This window comes from Cervus elaphus, chromosome 27, assembly GCF_910594005.1.
Source record: "Cervus elaphus chromosome 27, mCerEla1.1, whole genome shotgun sequence".
NCBI classification, from domain to species: Eukaryota; Metazoa; Chordata; class Mammalia; order Artiodactyla; family Cervidae; genus Cervus; species Cervus elaphus.
Window position 1 is genome coordinate 55370246 of NC_057841.1, and position 22054 is coordinate 55392299.

The 22054-nt window shown below is 38.5% G+C and overlaps 1 protein-coding gene across 6 annotated transcripts in view; it reads left to right on the top strand.

Annotated features, from left to right (window-relative positions):
- Positions 1-22054, top strand: part of DCC (DCC netrin 1 receptor) — a 1228196-nt gene that overhangs the window by 1140009 nt on the left and 66133 nt on the right. For all 6 annotated transcript variants that reach the window (XM_043889644.1, XM_043889645.1, XM_043889647.1 and 3 more), the window contains 2 exons: positions 1771-1997; positions 9789-9905. In XM_043889644.1, the coding sequence (XP_043745579.1) occupies positions 1771-1997; positions 9789-9905 (344 nt within the window). The remainder of the gene's footprint in view (positions 1-1770; positions 1998-9788; positions 9906-22054) is intronic.

A 22054-nucleotide genomic window follows, 5' to 3' on the forward strand; every position in this document is an offset into this window, starting at 1 on the left:
TCATTAATGTTTGAAAATATTAGGAAGGGAAAGACCTAACAGCCTCATTTCCTAATTTAGAACCAACTGGTCACAGTGGGTTAAGAATCACAGGTGTTTGTAGTTATCCCGAGTTGGCCAAAATGCTCCATTTGCAAAGCAGCATCAGCTGTGGGTAACGCAGGCTGCCGCTCCTCTCGTTGCTTGGAGCTCTGCGCTCAGACGCCCTCTCTGAAGTTGGGGTCACACAGGTAGGCCTCTGGCCAGGGGCACCCTTGGGCTGGGAGGCTCTGGGGGGCAAAGGGGGCTGGAAGTGTTAGCAGTTGGCCCATCTGAAAAAAGAACTCGTCCAGCTTGAAGACATTGACCTCCTTGTCCTACACCAAAGTCTTCCCAGTCCATAGCCTGGAAGCCAGGGCATTTTCTATGATTTGGAAAAAGAGATGCCTCAGGAGCTCTTTTCAGCCCTGGGTGGGGAGAGCACAACAGAAGTGTGTATTCCGCACAGAATGCAGAGTGGTGGTGGGTGTGTGTTTATACAAACTTAATTCCAGCTTTGAAAATGCTTTTTCTTTGCACTATTGGTGCACTGGAGTTTTCTTCCACAGAAATGATACTTTTGTACTTACAGTATTTATTATATTTTAAAGGTGCTAGGTTTAACTTTGTTATTAAATTAAAATGCTAAATTTGTTTGTGCTCCCTTTAAGCACAGCACTGTTTTTTTTTGTTTGTTTGTTTGTTTTGTTTTTAAACAACCTGCACTTAATGTGAAATAATTGATGTGGGATACTGTAACTGTTTACGTAAGGATTTTGTTTGTAACTATCATGGAGCCACCGAAGCATTCACTGTTCTGTACTTTTGAGCAAGATGCCAATTAAAACAAAAGTAAAATCTTTTAAAAAAGAGAAAAAAACTACAAGAAAAACCACACAAAAGTAAGCAGTGGAGGATGTGGCCTTCAGGTCATAGTTTACTGACCCCCTGCTCTAGAGATTGGTTAACATAAGCATCCGGCTCTCGACTCAGTCTGCAGGGGACATTGCAATCTCACTGGCTCCAAGAGGAGACTGCTGCTGAAAAACAAATTAAGGATTGCTAAATGCTTACTGAGGAAAATAGATGTTTATAGCACACTTCCAAATGGCTTCTTCTTTTATCAAAGGATGGGTCTTTAAAAAAAAAAAGATGGGTCTTATTGTGTTCAAATCCAGACACTTAGTGAGCCCAGGAAGAAAGCATTGTATTCTCCCGAGAATGTGTTTCCACAGCCTTTTTGTCTTCAAAGGGCCACCTCCCCAGTTGCCCAGGAAATTGGACAGCTGAGGTACAGACTTTCTTCTAAGCCCCAGTCTTGGCTGTTGGCACAAATCCTGGCCTTTTCATTTCCGTTTGCCCTTTGGAAGCAACTCTGTCATTTATCTGCTAGACAGATGTTGCCGTCGGGTACCTTATGCCTGGCTCCAAAGAACGGCATATGGCTCCATCTAACCCACCGTCACCTCGCGCGGAAGCCCGCAGCGGGGCCGCTGGCGTGCGGCGCTCCCTGGCAGGCCGCCGGGCCCTGGGGAGGCCGCGCCGCGTCTCCGGACCGCAGCGAAGCTCCAGGGAAGGAGGGGAAAGGCAGCCGGGCCGAGGCTGCCAGCGCCTGGATTTCACAGGCTTCCTCCCGGGAGCGCTTTTGTTTCCTCTCTCGCTTCTCACTTGAATTGACTGAGAAAAAAGAGAGAGAGAGGAAAAGGCATCGAATAAAGGTACTCACATCTGCCTCCGGATTTTGTTCCGCAGGAAACGGGCCACCCACAGCGTTGGCAAAAGGAAGGGCAGCCAGAAGGACCTGCGGCCCCCGGACCTGTGGATCCATCACGAAGAAATGGAGATGAAAAATATCGAGAAGCCGCCAGGCGCGGACCCGACGGCGCGGGACTCCCCCATCCAGAGCTGCCAGGACCTCACGCCCGTCAGCCACAGTCAGTCAGAGACGCAGCTGGGGAGCAAGAGCACCTCTCATTCAGGTATAACTGTCCTCACCAGAGTCGGGAAGAACATCCTGCGCGGAACCCCCGCAGAGGAGCTCTTGGTGCCCTCTGCGGGTGTGCGAGTGTGGTGAAATCGTGGCCTTTTATTTATTGATTCTTCGTAACTTACATATGTATGTTACATATAACACGATTTTTTGTATCCACACATTATATTTGAAGGGCTTCCCCAGTGGCTCAGCAGTAAAGAATCTGCCTGCAAGTGTAGGACCCACCTGGGTTCAATCCCTAAGTCAGGAAGGTCCCCTGCAGGACGGCATGGCAACCCACTCCAGTCTTCTTGCCTGGAGAATCCCGTGGATGGAGGAGCCTGGAGGGCTACAGTCCATGGGATCGCAGAGAGTCGGACATGACTGAAGCAACTTAGCTCGCACACACGCATTATATTTAAAACATAATAAAGGAATAATGGGGCTTCCCTGGTGGCTCAGATGGTACAGAATCCGCCTGCAATGCGGGAGACCTGGGTTTGATCCCTGGGTCGGGAAGATACCCTGGAGAAGGCCATGGCAACCCACTCCGGTATTCTTGTCTAGAGAATCCCATAGACAGAGGAGGCTGGAAGGCTACAGTCCATGGGGTTGCAAAAGAAGTCGGACAAAAGAAGCAACTAGGTGCACACGGGAATAATTATCACCACAATTGGACACATGTTAAATGGTCATCTTTGCAGAAATATATTCTGCAAATTGTACATACCCTAGAGAATGGTACAATAAAAAAGCCACAACAGTGAAACAAAATATAAGTAAAATTAGCAGGTTATTGTTAAATACCTCTTAGCTCAAGGAATTTTTCCAAGTTAATCTGAAGTGCATCAGACTACTAAGTAATACCATCCCAAATTGTCTCCAACTTTTGTGGATATATATACTTGCCAGTCATTTTCAGGTCAGTTACCAATAGTTAAAGTAATCTGATGTAAATTTGGTTGATTAACTGGGTTTACTTTCTATTCTATCATCTTGTCAACTGCCTTGTATAATTGTGATGCTTCTTGAAACTTCTAAGAGGCAGGAGGAAATCCAGTTAGGACATATCAAAATGTGGAGGCTAAATGAACCGATTGCATTTTGTTACATCTTGAACAGAAGTTTTGTCAAGGCAAAATTTGAAGCCATTGTACAAATTTTACTTCCCTCTGTCTTTGAAAAGTTGATTTTAAATTTTCTGTCAATCCCTTGCTTTAAAGAAAGTCACTTCAGGGACACTTGAAGTATGGAAAAATCAACTATTCTGTTACTTTGCCTTGATTACCGTGGAGATCAACTGTCATCCCCACACAATCACATTATATGGTCACTCAGTTCAGTTCAGTCACTCAGTCATGTCTGACTCTCTGCGACCTCATGGACTACAGTGTGCCAGGCTTCCCTGTCCATCATCGACTCCCTGAGCTTGCTTAAACTCACTAGCCTAGTCAAATGGAGTCTCTGTGAAGGCTCTCTTGATATACAAAGTGATCTAAAGGGGAAAAAAAAGCAAACAAACCTGCTGTTTAATGATTTGGTGTAGAACAATCCATGTAGTTATTTTCTCAGAATAACTGAGAAATAAACAGAAAATGGTTGTTAGGATATTTCACTTTCCATGGGCCCTTAAAGTTTCAAAACACTTATGGGAAGTTGCATAATCAACCCAATACTCTCATCAAGAAATTGCTTGATCAGTACATTGGGTATTTTCAGAATCAGTAGCTGGTTTTATTTTGGTTTGGCTTTTTTGAGTAGGAAATTAGAAGTGTATTATACCACTGCCAAATATATTAATAATCCAAGTAGACTTTGGAAAACACAAGTGTATGAGTAATCCTTATGAATCAGTTGTCTATGGAAATAATTAGATTCACTAAAAAAGTGCTCAATCATTTATTCATTTATCTGGATTATTTTTCTCCAGACAATTTAGCTTTTTTTTTTAGAACAAATTTTATTGGAGTAGAGTTGCTTTACAATGCTGTTTTCTGTTGTACAGCCAACTGAATTAGCTAAATATCTATATACATGGATCTCTTTCCTTTTGGACTTGCTTCCCATTAGGTCACCTTGAGCGTTGAATAGAGTTCCCTGTGCTACAGTAGGTTCTCATTAGTTGTCTATTTCATACATCATATCAATAGTGTGTGTGTGTATATATATATATTATATGTGTGTATACATACACACATATATATATATATATGCATACACATATATATATATATATATGCAGATTGATACAGCTACTAAGAAGAACAGTATGGAGGTTCATATATATATATATATGTGTGTGTGTATATATATATATATTTACTTCTCCTTGGTAGCCATATGCTTGTTCTCTATGTCCATGTCTGTGTTTCTACTTTGTAAATAACATCATCTATACCAATTTTTTCAAATTCCACATACACGCGTTAATATACCACATTGTTTTTCTCTTTCTGACTTAACCTCTCTCTATCTGACATTCTTTAGGTCCATCCACATCTCTACAAATGACCCAATTTTGTTCCTTTTTGTGGCTGAGTAATACTCCATTTTATATATGTACTATATCCGCTTTATCCTGAACATTTAGGCTGTTTCCATGTCCTGGCTATTGATCGTGAGGTTCAGTCCCTGGGTCGGGAAGATCCCCTGGAGAAGGAAATGGCAACCCACTCCAGTGTTCTTGCCTGGGAAATCCCATGTACAGTGGAGCCTGGTGGGCTATAGTCCATGGGGTCGCAAAGAGTCAGACACAACTTGGTGACTGAACATATATGCATAGAAGGAACCTCCATACATTCTTCTTAGTAGCTATATCAATCTGCATTCCTACCAACAGTACAAGAGGGTTCCCCTTTCTTCACACCCTTTCTAGCATTTATTGTGTGTAGATTTTATGATGGTCATTTTGGCCAGTGTGAGGTGATATCTTCCGCCGCGCCCCCCCCCCTTGTAGTTTTGGTTTTTCATTTCTCTAAGGATTAGTGATGTTGAGCATCTTTTCATGTGTTTGTTGGCCATCTGTATGTCTTCTTTGGAGAAATGTCTGTTTAGGTCTAAAAAGTTCTCCCACCCATTTTTTTGATTGGGTGGTTTGTTTTTTGGAGCTGCATGAGCTATTTCTATATTTTGGAGTAGATTTGGATTAATCCTTTGTCAGTTTCTATATTTGCAAATATTTTCTCCCATTCTGAGGGTTTTCTTTTCATCTTACTTATGGTTTCCTTTGCTGCACAAAAGCTTTTAAGTTTTAGGTCTTTAATCCATTTTGAGTTAATTTTTGTGTTTGGTGTTAGGGAGTGTTCTAATTTAATTCCTTTACATGTCACTGTCCAGTTTTCCCAGCACCACTTATCAAAGAGGCTGTCTTTGTTCTATTGTATATTCTGGCCACCTTTGTCATAGATTAGCTGACCATAGCTGTTGGGTTTATCTCTGGGCACTCTATCTTATCCCATTGATCTATGTTTCTACTTTTGTGCCAGTATCATGCTGTCTGAATTGCTGTTTTAAACCAAATTAAAACGTTGTGACTGATTGAAAAGGTAGCTGGTTGACTAGGCTTTCTCACAGTGTCATTTAAACAAAGATTCTAATTGCTGATTTTTTTTTTTTAATCATAAGCATTCCTTTTCTAGACCTTAAGTGATATCTCAAGCAGAGTCCCTAGCTTTTCTGTCACTTTCTATCATTGAACCACAGTCCAGTTCCATTAGAAATTAAAATCTGAAATTTAAATTAAAGATTCTTTTTCTCCTATGGCCAGTCAGACTTTTGGCTCTGAGGACTGGTGGGGGCGGTCACAATTTGTTTCCTGAATCCTCCAGCACCTTGGAATAAATGGAGCAGTGGGGGTGGGACAGAAGCAGGGAGCTTACTCCATTTCAGAAACACCTTTAGCCATTCTTCTTACCTACCTGCTCTTTCTGGTTTTTATGGGGGTACAGCGATTGGAGATAAAGAAAAGATGAAAGGAGAAAGGCAAGGTGTGAGGGAAAAGAGCACAATTTGAAACTCTTCACTGATTTTCTGGGCTCATGGGCTGATCTCAGGTCGCACCCATATTCTCAACCTCTTATAAAACACAATGTGAATTATTTATGGGAGCCTGTGGGATGCTTCCTCTGGCCAGTTCCATGATCTGAGATACACCTCGTCAGGACTTAACCCTCTCCCACTAGAAACAGATGTACCTGTCCACCTCACTGGTCTTCCGGAGGATCAGCTGCTCTCAAGCCTGATCAACTTTCCAGCTGCCCATGTGACCCACAGGAAGCTCCTCTGTCTTTGACAGGCCAAATGATGAGAGTGCTCATAATCCACACTGGCTCATCTCTCAGACGTGCTTTGTTCTCTTGTCTGTTTGAATAGACACAGGGTAGACCAGCAAGCCTGCTGCCTCAATAAGCTTCTACCTAGGGAATAAATGAAAGGCAGATCTCTTTTGCAGTAACCTCAAGAGTCTGTAGATGTCTTTTATTATAGCTTCATTTTATCCTAGCTATCAGGAGAGGAAGAGCACCTCTATCTCTCACTGGAGGGAATAAAATTGTCTCTTAGGCCTTAGAAGGTTTTGCTAATGATTTCTAGGATACCTCCTTCTTGATTTTCCTCCTCATTATATATATGCTCAGATGACATTTCAGGTCAGCGAGACAGATTTTGATGTCTCTTACCAAGTCTTGGGAAATGTTTAACTCCAAATGATAGCCGTTTTATTCAGAGTGAGAAGATACTTGTGCCCATTTGTCTTTAATTTGAGGACCTTCATGACAACTCGGTAGTGATAGGGAAAGCAGTACTTGAGATCCTGTTTGTTAAACTTGACAATACATGAAGTGTTCTTGATGATGTTCTGGTTAAAAGTACAAAACTATGATTGGAAGAATTAATATCATCAAAATGCCCAAATCACCCAAAGCAATCTGTAGATTTAATGCAATCCCTGTCAAAATATCCATGACATTTTTCATAGAATAGAACAAATATTCCTAAAATGTATATGGAACCACAAAGGACCTTGCACTGTTAAAACAATCTTGAAAAATAGAACAGCGTTGAAGGTATCAGACTCTCTGACTTAAGACTATACTACAAAACTACAGCAGTCAATACAGCATGGTACTGGCCCCAAAACAGACAAATTGATCAGTGGACCAGAATAAATAACCCAGAAATAAACCCACACCTATGGTCAATTATACTAGGACGAAGGGAGCAAGAATATACAAGGAGAAGAGACAGTCTCTTCAATCAGTGGCCCTGGAATAACTTTACAGTTCCATGTAAAGTAATGACATTACAGCATTTCCTCACACTGTATACAGAAACACAATGGATTAAAGACCTAATAAGATCTGAAATTATATAACTCCTGGAAGAGAACATAGGCACATATGTGATCTATGTGACATAGATCACAGCAATAATTTTTTGGACCTGTTCTCTAAGGTAGGTCTTCCCAGGTGGCTCTCAGGAACCTGGGAATGCAAGGGACGTAAGAGATGTGGGTTCAGTCTCTGGGTCAGGAAAATCCCCTGGAAGAGGCATGGCAACCCACTCCAGTATTATTGCCTGGAAAATGCCATGGACAGAGCAGACTGGCAGATTACAGTCCATAGCGTCACAAAGAGTCAGACACAACTGAAGTGACTTAACATACACACTCACACACACACACACACACACACACATACATTCCTAAAGCAAAAGAAATAAAAGCAAAAATAAACAAACGGGACCTAATTACACTTAAAAACTTTTGCACAGCAAAGGAAACCATTGACAAAATGAAATGGCAACCTACTAAATGAGAGAATATATTTGCAAATGATATTACCAACAAGGGGTTAATATCCAAAATATATAAACAACTCATACAACTCAATATAAAAAAAAAAGCCAACCCAATTAAAAAATGGTCAGAAGACCTGAATAGACATTTTTCCAAAGAAGGTATACAAATGGCCAATAGGCACATGAAAGATGCTCAACAATTCTAATTAATAGGCAAATCAAAATCACAATTGGACATCACCTTACACTTGTCAGAATGGCCGTCATCAAAAAATTTACAAAAAACAAATGTAGTCAAGAAGGTGGAGAAAAGAGAACACTTGTACACTGTGGGTAGGTGTATAAGTTGATTCATCTACTGTGGAAAACAATATGGAGGTTCCTGAAAAAAACTAAAAATAGAACTACCACGTGATCCAGCAATTCTGTGCTTGGGTATTTATCTAGAAAAAACAAAAACACTAATTTGTAAAGATACATGCACCCAATGTTCATAGAAGGTTTGATCCCTGTGTCAGGACGATCGCCTGGGACAGGAATGGCAGCCCACTCCAGTAGTCTTGTCCGGAAAATCCCATGGACAGAGAAGCCTAGTGGGCTGCCATCCATGGGGTCGCAGAGAGTCAGACACAGACTGAGCAAACACACACAGTGTTCATAGCAGCACTGTTTACCGTAGCCAGGGTATGGAAGCAAACCACGTGTCCATCCATAGACAAATGGGTAAAGAAGCTGTGGTATTCACATACAGTGCAATATTCCTCAGCCATTGAAAGAATTAAATTCTGCCGTTTGTAGCAAAGTGGATGGACCTAGAGAGTATTATGCTTAGTGAAATGGATCAAAGACAAATAGTGTATGATACCACTAATTAGTGAAATCTAAAAAAGTAAAATGAATGTATATAGAAAAACAGAAACAAATTCACAGGTATAGAAAACAAACTAGTGGTTTTCAGTGGAAAGAGGTAAGGAAAAAGGGGCAAAATAGGGTATGGGGTTAAGACACAGAAATTACTATATGTAAAATAGATAAGTGACAAGGATATATTGTATAGCACAGGGTATTATAACCATTATTTTGAATAACTTAATGGAGTATTATCTGTAAAATTGCTGAACCACTATGCTGTATGCCTAAAACTAATATTGTAAATCAACTATACTTCATTTAAGAAAAAAACAGACAAAACTTCATGTCAATGAATCATATACTTTTAACTGATATATAGTATTCAGAATTTCAGTATTACTTTTCAACATATATTTTATTCAATTTTCGAATCTACATATTTCATTCATATTATTTTTATGACTCCTTTGTATGACATTTTATGGTATTATAATAAATTTGTATATAGAGACCTAACCATCTTTTTGCAGAATATAGTCTATTTCCTGTATTTTCATAGTAAGATTTAATGTCTTTGGGGCTTAAGTATAAATTGCAAAGATTGTGCTTAATTCATACAATTGCATATTATGGAGCTGTTAAAAATTACACTGCTGACTTATTTCGGAGAAGGCAATGGCACCCCACTCCAGTATTCTTGCCTGGAAAATCCCATGGATGGAGGAGCCTAGTGGGCTGCCGTCTATGGGGTCGAACAGAGTTGGACACGACTGAAGCGACTTAGCAGCAGCAGCAGCTGACTTATTTATTGACAGAGAAATATTTTTCTGTTACTTTTTAAAGAAGACTGCAAAACAGTATGTATGGTATAATGCAATTTTTGAAAAATAAATATATTAGTATACATTATCTTGCTTTCACATATATATATATATGCATGTGTGGAAATTATAAATAAATAATAATGGTTCTTTTTGGGTAATGAGGTTCTGGTAAATTTTATTAACATTTCTACAATGAGAGCATACTGATAAACAAAAAAGTAGATATTATCATTTAAAGCATCAATGAAATGAAAAAGGCATTGGGGTTCCTGGCTAGAAATGAAGTGTTGCATCATTAATACTCAAGCATATTGCTTTCCTTTTAGGTCAAGACACAGAAGAAGCAGGGAGCTCCATGTCCACTCTGGAGAGGTCACTGGCTGCACGCCGAGCAACCCGGGCCAAGCTCATGATCCCTATGGACGCCCAGTCCAACAATCCTGGTGAGTAACAGCTGGTGCCACAGCGGAGAAGGGAACAATATCACGTTAACACGAGGCATGTGAGCTTAGCTGCTCCATCGTGTCCAACTCTTTGCAACCCTTTTGCCTGTAGCCCACCAGGCTCCTCTGTCCATGAGATTTTTCAGGCAAGAATACTTTAGTGGGTGGGCATTTTCCTCCTTGATTTGTAGTATTAAATTAGTTTCAGCCATACAGCTTTCTTTGTGTGTCTTTTCTCTATCAACTATCAAAACCCGATTAGAGTTTTCTCTGAACTTTCTGGGCAAATGGGCATAATGAAGAACAATTAAAATCATATCATTTTTATTTGGAAGTTAGACTCTTCACTCTGTTGTTTGTTGTGCTTGCCTTCCACAACACGTCATTTGTCTGTGGGCAATCAGTTAATACATATTTAAGAAATTATAGAAAATGAATCGATCTAAAAAGAATGGAAGTTTTGTCATTATTGATCTTATTCTAACAACCACCTTCATAGATTTTAAAAAACTTTTTTAATAAGTCTAATTTTCAGACTTAAGTAATCTAGCTCTCTTGAAACAAATATTGAAATAATCACTTCCTACCCTCCTCATGTTGAAGTTTTCTGTCATACTCCCACTTTCACTGAAGATATTAGTATCTGCGAATCACTTCCTTTCCAATTACCTCTATGATCAATCTTGGTAATTACAGTATCCATGCACATAATCCATCTGATGTTAGTTCCTGATGTTCCCTATAATATTAGCTCTTTCCCACCTCAATTCATCAATTCCATGTCACACAGTAAACCAATTGTACCTGCTGCAGAACATCCGTTTCTGTCTTCTCCTTTTCTGGCACAGTATTATTTTTCTTGTTTATTGGCCCCTTGCTAACAAACTTTTAATCTGATTAGGACCTCCAATCCATTAACTCTGCAACCTTCCCACTATCCCTGGTCTTCCTCATGTCTTTATCATTTTTATTTATAAATAAATATATTTATTTATCATTTAAACTCAACTTCCAATCCAGCATCAGTTACTACCTCCCATCCCTTATAAACAGCCTCATCTCCCTTGGTTCTTCTTCCCTGTCATAGTTACCACCCAAAAAACTCAACCCTGGTTAAATTAGCTCCTCACCAACATTGACCATGAACCCTGACAGCTGACTTCGTTTGAGGAAAGATATGTAGCCTATTTGGGCTTCCCTGGTGGCTCAGCTGGTAGAAAATCCGCCCACAAGGCGGGAGACCTGGGTCCGATCCCTGGGTTGGGGAGATCCCCTGGAGAAGGAACCTGCTACCCACCCTAGTATTCTGGACTGGAGAATTCCATGAACTGTATAGTCCATGAGGTCACAAAGAGTCGGACATGACTGAGTGACTTTCACTTTCATATAGCCTATTCACTGGGTATTTATGACAACAAATTCAAGGTGAACTGTCATTTATTTGGAAATGCCAGTCATTTCTCTCACTTTGAGAGAAATCATTCATTGTCATTCACTGAGACATCATTCATTGTTTCACTTTATAAGATGAATATCTTATATCTATTCTTTCCTTTCTGACTCAATACCTCTCTCCTTTCCCCAGTCTCTGCTAATAAGCCTGCTTCTTTTATCACCAAGAGAAGCATTTAGAAATGGTATCCTTATCTACCCTTCAAATCTAGTGATCTGTTTTTGTTTCTGTGTAAGACCAGTTCTTTCCCTTGAGGACAACCATTCATTCCCACTTAGGGACTCTTCTGTAATTATTCCTTTCCTCTCTTGCATCATCAGTTTTCCTTCCTACTGATAACTCCAATATGCATATGAGCATTATCGCATAACTCCCTTGTTAAAGCATCTTCCCTGGAACCACTAGCCCATTCCTCCCCTTTCCTGGGAAACTCTCTTAAAAGTTGTCTGTAATTACTTTTTGTGTTTTAATCTTCTTTATTAGTTTTAACAGCATTTCCACAGCCCCTCTACTAAAACCATGGTTGCCAAGATTTCAATGATCTCCACATCTTCTTACCAAATGGTCAATTGTCCAGTGCTCAGCAAAATTTGACATAGCTTCTATTTTTTCCTGGAACGCTTTCTTCACTTGGCAGTTGTATTCTAAATGCCCCCAGTTTTCTTCCTATCCCACTGCCTGCTCCTTTTTAGTCCTTTATTTACTATTCCTTTCTCCCCAGACTCTTAAGAGACAGAGAGTACCCTAGGGCTCAGTCTGAAAACTGCTTTCTACTACCTACACTAGCTTCTTAGATGTTGTCATCTAATACCTATGGCTTTAATGCCATTTGCATGCTGATGAATCACAAATTTTAACACCTAGATTAATCCCTTACTGAAACCCACATCAATTTCCATATACAATATTGACTCACCTTCTTCAAATGGCTAATAGGCAAGCCAGGTGAGCTCAACATGGAAATCTTGCTCTTCCATAATTCCCTCTCCCCAGCTCCAAACTCGATCCTCCTATTATTTTTCCCAATACACGGTACTACTATTTAACCATCTATTCTTGTTTACAAAATAAAAACAAAAAACAACTCTAGTTTCATGCTTCTTTATTCTGATTTCCTCACATCCCAAATTCAGTCTTGCACCAAATCTGATAGTTCTTGCTTTCAAAACCCGTCCCGAATCTGACCACTCTTTCCCACCTCCACTTTTCTGCCCTTATCCAAGCTACTACCATCTCTGGATGGCAAATATAACCTATGGATTGTAGACTATAGGTGTGAACTTGCAACTCTTCCTTTTCTTGAGATCTTCATCTTACAGTAAGCCGTCTATGCTGAAGCTTTTCAATGTGAATTAGATCACGTTATTCCTCTTGACTTCCCATCACCTGCAGCACAAAATCCAGCGATTTCATCATCATGCCCAGGAGGTACCGTGTGATCCAGCCTCTAGCCTGTCTCTCACCCTGTCTCTTGCTGTTTCTCTCTATAATCTGTTTTAGCCACATAGCTCCCTTTGGCAATAACACGCATTCCAATTCAGGGACTTTTAACTGTCCTCTTTGCCTGGAATTTCTTTCCATAGGTATTTAGTTGGCTTTTCTGTCATTTATTCAGGTCTGTGTTCAACTGGCACCACTGGGAAGGAACATAGGTCTTCTCTGACCATTGCCTAGGAGCATCCTTGGTCTCTCTCTTCCCTCTTTATTCTGCTTTGCTTTCTTAATTAATGTGTATAACTATCTTACATGCTTTATTGTGTTTACTTAGTATGTGTTTTCTCTGTGTAGTGTAGGCTCTGTGAGAGCAGGAATTTTTCTTGCTTTCATCACGTCATATCCTCAGGACCCCAAATGGAGATTGGCATCTAGTAGGCCCTCAGTTGATACTGTTCAGCCAAATGAATGAACTGATGGTTGTTTCTTCCTGCCTAATGTGTGTGATGTTTCCTCTACATTCCAACATAGCTCTCAATGTTACTATAGTAAGTGTAATGGAATTGATAATGGATGCCAGTTGTTCAACTCATGGGATAGATACTGTTCTTATGCCTGTTTTACTAATAAAACAACTGAGGCTTGCAGAGTTTAAATACGTAGCTTACAATCATGCAGCAAGTAAGTGACAGGGCCAGAATTTGGACTCAGGACTGGCTTCAGCCTTCTGTGCTCTTAATCATTATGCTCCCAGCTGGAGTGAAGCTACTGTTCTTTTTCTTTCATTCCTCTCACCACATAGAGGGACACTGTACACTTAGCTGCCTCTATGTTTTTTTTCCTTCCAGCCACTTTCCTCTTATAACTAAGCTCTGTCTGTGCCAACCTTCTATAGCTTTCTTCTTAAAAATCAGTGTGTTTCAGAATCTTCATGGGACTTTCTCTCCCATATATAACTTCTTCATCTAAGAAGTTCCTGTATCCCTTTGATGTTTTTTTTCTTTCACAGTATCTTTTGAATCCCTGGCTACATTCCCATTTCCAAGAGTCATGTTTTTATTCTTCTCTTTATGGCCTCACCCCTGAACTGTCAAAACAGCATTATAATTAATCTTCTTCCTCTCTGTAGGGCCTTCTAAATGTCTTTGTATCCTGCTTGCCAAATTTCTTCCTAAAACAACTTAAATATGGCGTTCTATTCCATAAATTTTCCCAATGGCTCCTTACTGTCTTCCAAGAAAAAAACAACAAACCCCTGTGCATGCCAGATGTAAGTCTACATTTCTCGTCTCCTTTTGCTATGTTAGACACCCTTGCCAAGCTAGACAGATCACCAGTTCACAAATATGCATTGTTCTTTATTTGATTTTCCTTCTGAACACTTTTTTTTTTTCCTTATGGAATGACTTGGTAGCCATCTCTAACTAACAAGAGTTTTGTGAATTTTTCAAAGACCAGAGAGGCATTAATGCTCTTATGAATTCTTTCCTCTCTGATTACTACACCCAGAAATGAGAGCTTCTTTTCTCGTGTTTGAATAGTCTCTCTTTTTAACACTTTTATGGAATTAATTCCTCAGAGTACTGCCTCATATACTTAGGCATTCAAGTCCAAATCTTCCCTCCTCTAACAGATTTTGTATTACATGATAGAGAGGGAATGAATCTAATTCTTCTTCATATTCACACATTGTTTAACTCAATACCTAGCATAAAATTGGTACTTGCTAAGTATCTGTCAAATAAATGACTAGATGAAAAAATAAACGTATTATAAGAAGGCCTTGTGTTCATAACACATCAGGGTTTAAGGCTCTTTTTTTAGCAGTTCTAGTAGAATATCTTCAAATAAAAACTTGATATATTAAAGGCAGTTAAAATTGTTTTCATTCAACAAGAACTAACAAGCTTAGGAAGAAAGAGAAATGTGATGAAATCTAACAAAGTGTTGAAAACGTCTAAATATTATTCACTAGCTGAATACCTTGCTAATTCCTATTTCATTTACTCCTCATAGTACTCTGATGTGTTGAGATTATCCTGATTTTACAGATGGAAAATAGTCTCAGCTTAACAAACTTCCTTCAGGACACAACTGAGCAGCTTATGAGTCTCTATGGTGTGCTTCTTTTCTAAGGACAAAGATGCCATATATTATTTGTATTCATTTTCCAAAGAATTTGTTTGACTCTAGCACCTCCAGTTTACAGACATGGAAACCAAAGTTCTGAGAGTCTGAACCCAAAACTTGTACTCAGTCTATTGACTTCACTCTGCCCCCTCACATTGTTCTCTCAAGCTCTGACTTGCTCAATGACGAAAGCAAGGCTTCTCTTATTCCCAGTGTCTTACATGAATGCAGGCCCTAAAATGGCAAGTAATTTATTACTTTAATAAATTAAAATTAGTAAATTAGTAGTTAGGTATTTATTAGTTTTATTTAAAAACTATTCTATAAAGCATGCATATATGTGATTTTCAGCAGTGAAATACATTTATAAAATGCACAAGGACACTCTGACTCAACAGTTCCATACCTAGATTTATTCTGTTCTTGGGTATATATTTAGCAGAAATGCCTAATATGCTAACCAAAAGACATGTATAAGAATATTTTGGGGAATACTGCTTATCATGACTTTGTAATATATATAATATATTCACACAGTGGACGACCATGTAGCAGTGAAAATGAACAAGCTAAAATGATACAAGCTATATGGAGACTCTGGCAGATGTACTGTTGCAAAACAGAAATGTAACACATCTGTATGATTCAATTTATGTAAATTTGAAACAAGCAAGATCACCTGCGGGGTTAGAATTCAAAAGAGTAGTTACTATTAATGAGAGCTTGGTTAGTTACCAGAAGAGACCATGGGGCAGCTTCTGGTAACATTCCATTTCATGACCTGGATAATGGTCAGAAGACATTTCACGCTGAAAAATCACTGAGCAGTACTGACGATATTTAGTTTTTAATATGTATTACCATGGTTCAGTCGCAGAGTTGTGTCCAACTCTTTTTGACCCCAGGGACTGCGCCACACTAGGACTCCCTGTCCCTCGCTATCTCCCAGAGTTTGCCCAAGTTCATATCCATTGAACTGGTGATGTCATCCAACCATCTCATCCTCTGTCACCCTTTTCCCTTCTGCCTTCAATCTTTCCTAGCATCAGGGTCTTTTCCAATGAGCCAGCTCTTGGCCAAACTATTGGAGCTTCAGCATCAGTCCTTTCAGTGAGTATTAACGATTGATTTCCTTTAAGATTGACTGGTTTGAGCTCCTTGCTGTCCAAGGGACTATAAATATGTGTATTATACTTAAATAAAACTTCAATTAAAAATGAAGAGTCAGTAGAATATAAACCTTTTGAAATCTTTGTCACATTACATTCTTTGTTGGCTCCAAACTCAGTTGGTTAAACTCTAACAAGGGAAAATTTACTTCAACATATAATCCAAGTTGATTTTAAAATTAATTCTTAGACTTTCTGATAAATAAAATAGATTTTTTGCAACTGACATGATTGATGGGTCTTAGATAGCTAGGCTGAAAAACTTGTAGATTTGTATCTCGACAGAGTTATGGTTTCATTCAGAATGGTAGATGCATTTACTGATGGCCCACTTGCGATTATTTGGATTTACTAGTGTATCAAGTCTTGTATAAACCACATCATAGCATCGTTTGGATTTCCAGTCACAAGTATAAAGATGCTTGCTGTTCCACTTAATAATCTCTATTTTTGTAAGATTATTTTCCCCCTCTTCCTTGACATTTCTCACCATGTTCTACAAAATGTTAATTACCAGATAAAATATAAACTATCTGAAGTGTTTTTGAGTTCTTAAAATTCACAGGAAATGGCATTTAATTTCATTGAAGTACAAAATCTGTTTATTTGTCTAAGATTATACTTCTTGGTTGAAAACATTAGGTGGCATATGTTACTTCTTATCCCAGAACACACTTCACAGCTAAGCAAGCTGATGCCCCTGAGAAGCATAGCAGCTGATAGCATAGACAGGAGAAGAGAATCCAGATATTCTGATTTCCCCAGTCCAGTGTTCTTTCTTATAAAACCGTGGCAAAAAGTGAGTATTTTTACAATGGCCAAAAATAAGTTTATATGATTTTCTTACTATAAATTAGTCTTTTGGAGAAGACTCTTGAGAGTCCCATGGACTACAAGAGGATCCAACCAGTCCATCCTAAAGGAAATCAGTCCTGAATATTCATTGGAAGGACTGATGCTGAATCTGAAACTCCAACACTTTGGCCATCTGATGCAAAGAACTGACTCATTGGAAAAGACCCTGATGCTGGGAAAGATTGAAGGTGGGAGGAGAAGGCGACAACAGAGGATGAGATGGTTGGATGGCATCACTGACTCAATGGACATGAGTTTGAGCAAACTCCAGGAGTTGGCAATGGACAGGGAGGCCTGGCGTACTGCAGTCCATGGGGTCACAAAGAGTTGGACACGACTGAGCAACTGAACTGAACTGAAGGAAAGTCACATGCTGGTTTCCAGGAATCAGACTCTGAAAAGAGGTTGGAAAACAGGAGATTTATTAGCAAGCTCCTTTAGGAATAACACCTGTGAGGGTAAAGGTGCAGGATTGCTGAGAGGGAGATAGTAAACTAATCAGGTATTGTTATCGTCATTCACTTTGTAAATCATGTCCGACTCTTTGAAACCCCCATGGAGTATAGCACACCAAGCTTCCTGTCCTTCACTATCTCCCAGAGTTTGCTCAAATTCATGTCCATTAAATCGGTGATGCCATCCAACCATCTCATTCTCTGTCACCCTCTTCTCCTCCTGCCTTCAGTCTTTCCCAGCATCAGGGTCTTTTCCAAAGAGTTGATTCTTCACATCAGGTGGCCAAAGTATTGGAGCTTCAGCATCAGTCCTTCCAGTGAATATTTAGAGTTGATTTCCTTTTGGATTAACTGGTTTGATCTCCTTGCTGGTTGGCATATGGAAAAACCCAGACAAACTACTTGGCCAACCCAAAAGTTTGATGGAGGCCTCAAATGACAGTACAGATTGCTCTGGTGCTGGAATTATCCTTCTAGGTTGTCCCAAATGAATCAGGGGGTAGGGAGGGTTCTATGGTCTTTGATGCAGACTGCTCCTAGGAAGTAAGGTGCAACCTTGGTGAGCAGCTTCTTTGGCTGAGAGCAGTTCCTAGAGCGATGGCAGATTTTCTTACAGTTTCAGTGTTTTATTATTCCATGGATCCTAATTATTTGGCATTGGAAAGATTCCTTTTCCATTCTCATATTGTTTTTTCTTCTGCTATAAAATGCCAGAGGAGAGGTGAAGAATAGATCTAGGTAAGATAGAAATGGAAGCCGATACCCTGTAGGATCACATCAGCTGTACAATTTTAATAATTCACTGTATGAGTTTGTTGAGTAAAAACCTCTTGAATTTTTTTTTCAGTTTTTTCTTTCCTTCTAAATATTTGAAGGAAAAAATGTAAGATCAGCCTCTAAAGAAGCTAGAGGTTTCAAAAAGTTAAATTAGATGATATTTAAAAAGACTGAGGCTAAAAAAATAAATAAATAAAAAGACTGAGGCAGAAGAAAGAATGCAGTTTTGTTTTAAGGATAGCTGGGATGCTGCTATGGTTACTGGTTGGGGGCCTTTCTAGAACATTTACTATGAGGGCCACCGTTTTCTTCCCCATCTTCACTATCTGCTTTAGTCATTTGAGTGCAGAACTCAGTTTTTAGTATCTTTGGAAGTTTTTGACTTATATTTTAAGTGGTCATATTTTTTAAAATTTTATTTTTGTTCAACAGTTTTATTTAGATATGATTTGTATAATGAACTGTACATATTTAATGTACATAGTCTAGTAAGTTTAGACATGCATTCACCTGTGATACCATCACCACAAAGTCATAGATAAGAAGGTTGTTTTAAAGAGTATTTTTTTATTAAATATTATTCAGCTCAGTCTTGGGGCAGATCTGTTGGGACTCAGGAGAAATTAATGTCAGTAACCAACATTTCCACCCTGCTGCAGTTCTAGGTGGATCCCTTTAATCCTCAGAACCACATCCTAAAGTTGGTACCATGATGATCTCCACTTTACTGATGAAAAATCCAGGAAATAGCTTATATACCCTCTCAAGTGAATGTATAGTTACCTACTATTACCTAACAAATTATCCCAAAATGTAGCAACAGAAAACAGCCATTTATTTTTTTTAACAGCTCTGAGCATCAGGAATCCAGGAATGATTTAGCCAGTCAGTTAAAGCTCAGGGTCCTCAAGGCATGACTCCTGGCTTCCTCCAGAGTGAACCATCAGAGAGAGTGAGAGGGGGAAAGAGAATAAGGAAGAATCTCATTTACCTTATTTTTGGAAGTGACATACCATCACTTCCATTGCACTCTTGGGTCACCAGACCAACCTGGACGAATTGTGGCAGGGAACTCCAGCAAGGATGTGAATACATGAGGAGAGAATCAATGGGCACTATCTCAGATGTTGGCTATGACATTTATTCCCTATAGAGTGGCAGAACTAGATCATGAACTCAGGCAGTCTGACCTCGTGTTTGGGCCCTTTACCACTTTTTAAAGAGTAACTGCAGAACACGTCGTTGTGAATGTTCACTATTTTCCTAAAGTAGGAATTTGTGGGTACTTGTGGCTGGCATCCAGTGACAATTGCTTGTCAAAGGACACCTGAAAATGGGAAGGAGATTAGAGTATTTATCAAGGGTGATGGAAACTGCAATTCCGAATAGTCCAGATGATACGTAGGCCATTGCCAAAAAGAAATGCTAAAGAGAGGCAGAGTGAGAAATCACTTCACTTAAGCTCTTTGCAGTTTAAAATATTATCTTTACTCTTTTGTTTGTTCACCTGTCCTCCTCAACAAATCTCTCAAATTGTCGAGTTTCATGGGGAGGAGTACCTATAGAGAGCTTTATTTCTTAAAATTGTAGCTTTAGAAATAAAATCTGTATTTTAGATTTCCTATAGGTCATGTTTAATGCTACATTTTTGTAAATGTTGTTAAAGTTTCTGAATATCAATGTGCCCTGTTCAGGGAATGAAGTAATTTGGTGGTGAGGGAATTTCTACTTGAAAAATCTTTATGCGTCAGTATGAGAGATAAATCCAGTTGTCAGCAAGCTGTGTCAGAACAGATTTCTTGTCATAGTTGGCCACAGAGCAGAGATTTATTGAAAATGTTTGATGATATCACTCTTCGAGCTGTTTTACATAAACAGAGCAGGGCAGTGGCAGCCTTGAATTGTGCTGTGAGGGTGTGCATGTGTTTGTGTGTGTTCTGGCTCTCAAAGCTGACATGTAGGGGAAAATACAGAAATGCACTTCAATACACAGTGTTAGGTCCAACTTATTTCAGAATGATTAGTTTTGCAACAACCGTTTTATAAGGGTAGGTGTCTGTTCTACTTTAGAAATGAATCATGGATCAGAATACTTCAAAATCAAAGCTTTGGAATACTGACTATGCTATTCATGTGGGGGAAATAGAACAATGCAAATTTCTGAGTTGCTGAGACATACAACAGATTTATCATTTTTTTAAAGATCTTTTATTATTTGCAAACCTTTTGTACTCAGGTCAGTATTCAAAATGCAAAACTCATAGGAAGTAAAATTTCTTTTCTTAAGTAATGAAAGACTTGGAACTGGAATATGAATTTAGTCTCTTGGGTTCTCTCCGCTCTCTAACTTATACAGAATCTGTGGCTTGCCAAATTATTTTATGTTTCTCTATTCAAATTTATTCAGCACCAACTGGAAGATATTTATGACATTCTTTTTCTAACTGCATTCTAAAATATTGGTTAAATTCAGATAACAATATTGATTAGAATGTGCACAATTTGTCAAGTGGGTGCCTACTGTGTTTAAGGGAGACTATTATTGTCACATTTATTTATGAGTAAAAGTTGTCAACACAGGAAAAGCTTTGCAATTTGGCAGTCAACCTTAATGACTGTATAGTAATCTCATTTTGATTGGTAAGATGTATGAATTCAATTAACTGCTTCAGAGAGTGAAATTTTGAGTTATAGGAATACAGACTTTGTTATTATATGACTTTTATTTGCAAATGTATTCAAATCTATTACTATTATTATCATTGTAGTAACATAGTGACTATACACACCAGGAAACAAAATAATACATACATGAAATCATATAAAAAATCTCCAGTGGGTTAAAATGACAGATTTATAAATATATCTTCTAGAAAATCTTTCTTGTTAACTCACTTGAAAAATATGAAGTGTTCCAGCACTGTACTATGACAGACACAAAGTCTACAAAATTATAACCCTTTCCTTAGGGAATTTATCATTATTTTGGCTGGTATCCGGTTTGAATTTCTGATTCTTTTCAAAAGTTCCCTTCTCATTTTATTTCTTTTCCTTTTTCTAAAGTCTGTTCATCTGTATATATAGCCACAATCTACTTCTATAAAATATCTTATTGATTAAATTATAGCATCTTTATTTATGATATTATATATCAGTTAGTCTGAATTTTTCATTGAAGTCCTCCCAAAAATAATTTAGAAAAGCTTTGTATCACCACACATGTTTTTAATTCAATATTTGAAGTTAAATATTATAGGTTAAATATCTGCAAAATACATAATTTTTCTGGTATTCTACTCTTTTAAATAAAGCCAAAAGTATAAAAATACCATAGCAATTTGATACCCACCATCATCCATTTACAAAGTATCAATACATAAGGAAGTTTCCCTTTTACAGAGAAAAGTTTGTATCACTCATTTTCTTCCTTTAACTAATACCTACAATTCACTTCCCCACAGAATAACATACAATTGTCAGCTCTGTGAACTCTTACAGAAAGTTAAATAGTATTTCAGTTAACAACTAGATAATGTCCTCTAATTTTTCTGGAAGTAAAAGTTATATTCAAGTATTGATTAATCATTCAAGTTATCCGCTTTCTAATTTTCTAGGAGGTACAACTGTAAAAAGCTTTATCAAGACTTATACATCTACAGGTTTTATTCACTTATAGAGGTACTTCATATAATACAATATACTAAGATAGGATTGAGAACATTGAAATGCCACTTATATCTTTACTAACATAAGTTTTTGAAAAAATGTTTTATCCCATTCAATCATTAATATACATTCTTATTTGATTCAGATAAAGCACCCATTACTTAACCTCCTTAAAAAAGAGTTAGTCCTCATTACCAAAATGGTCAGTCA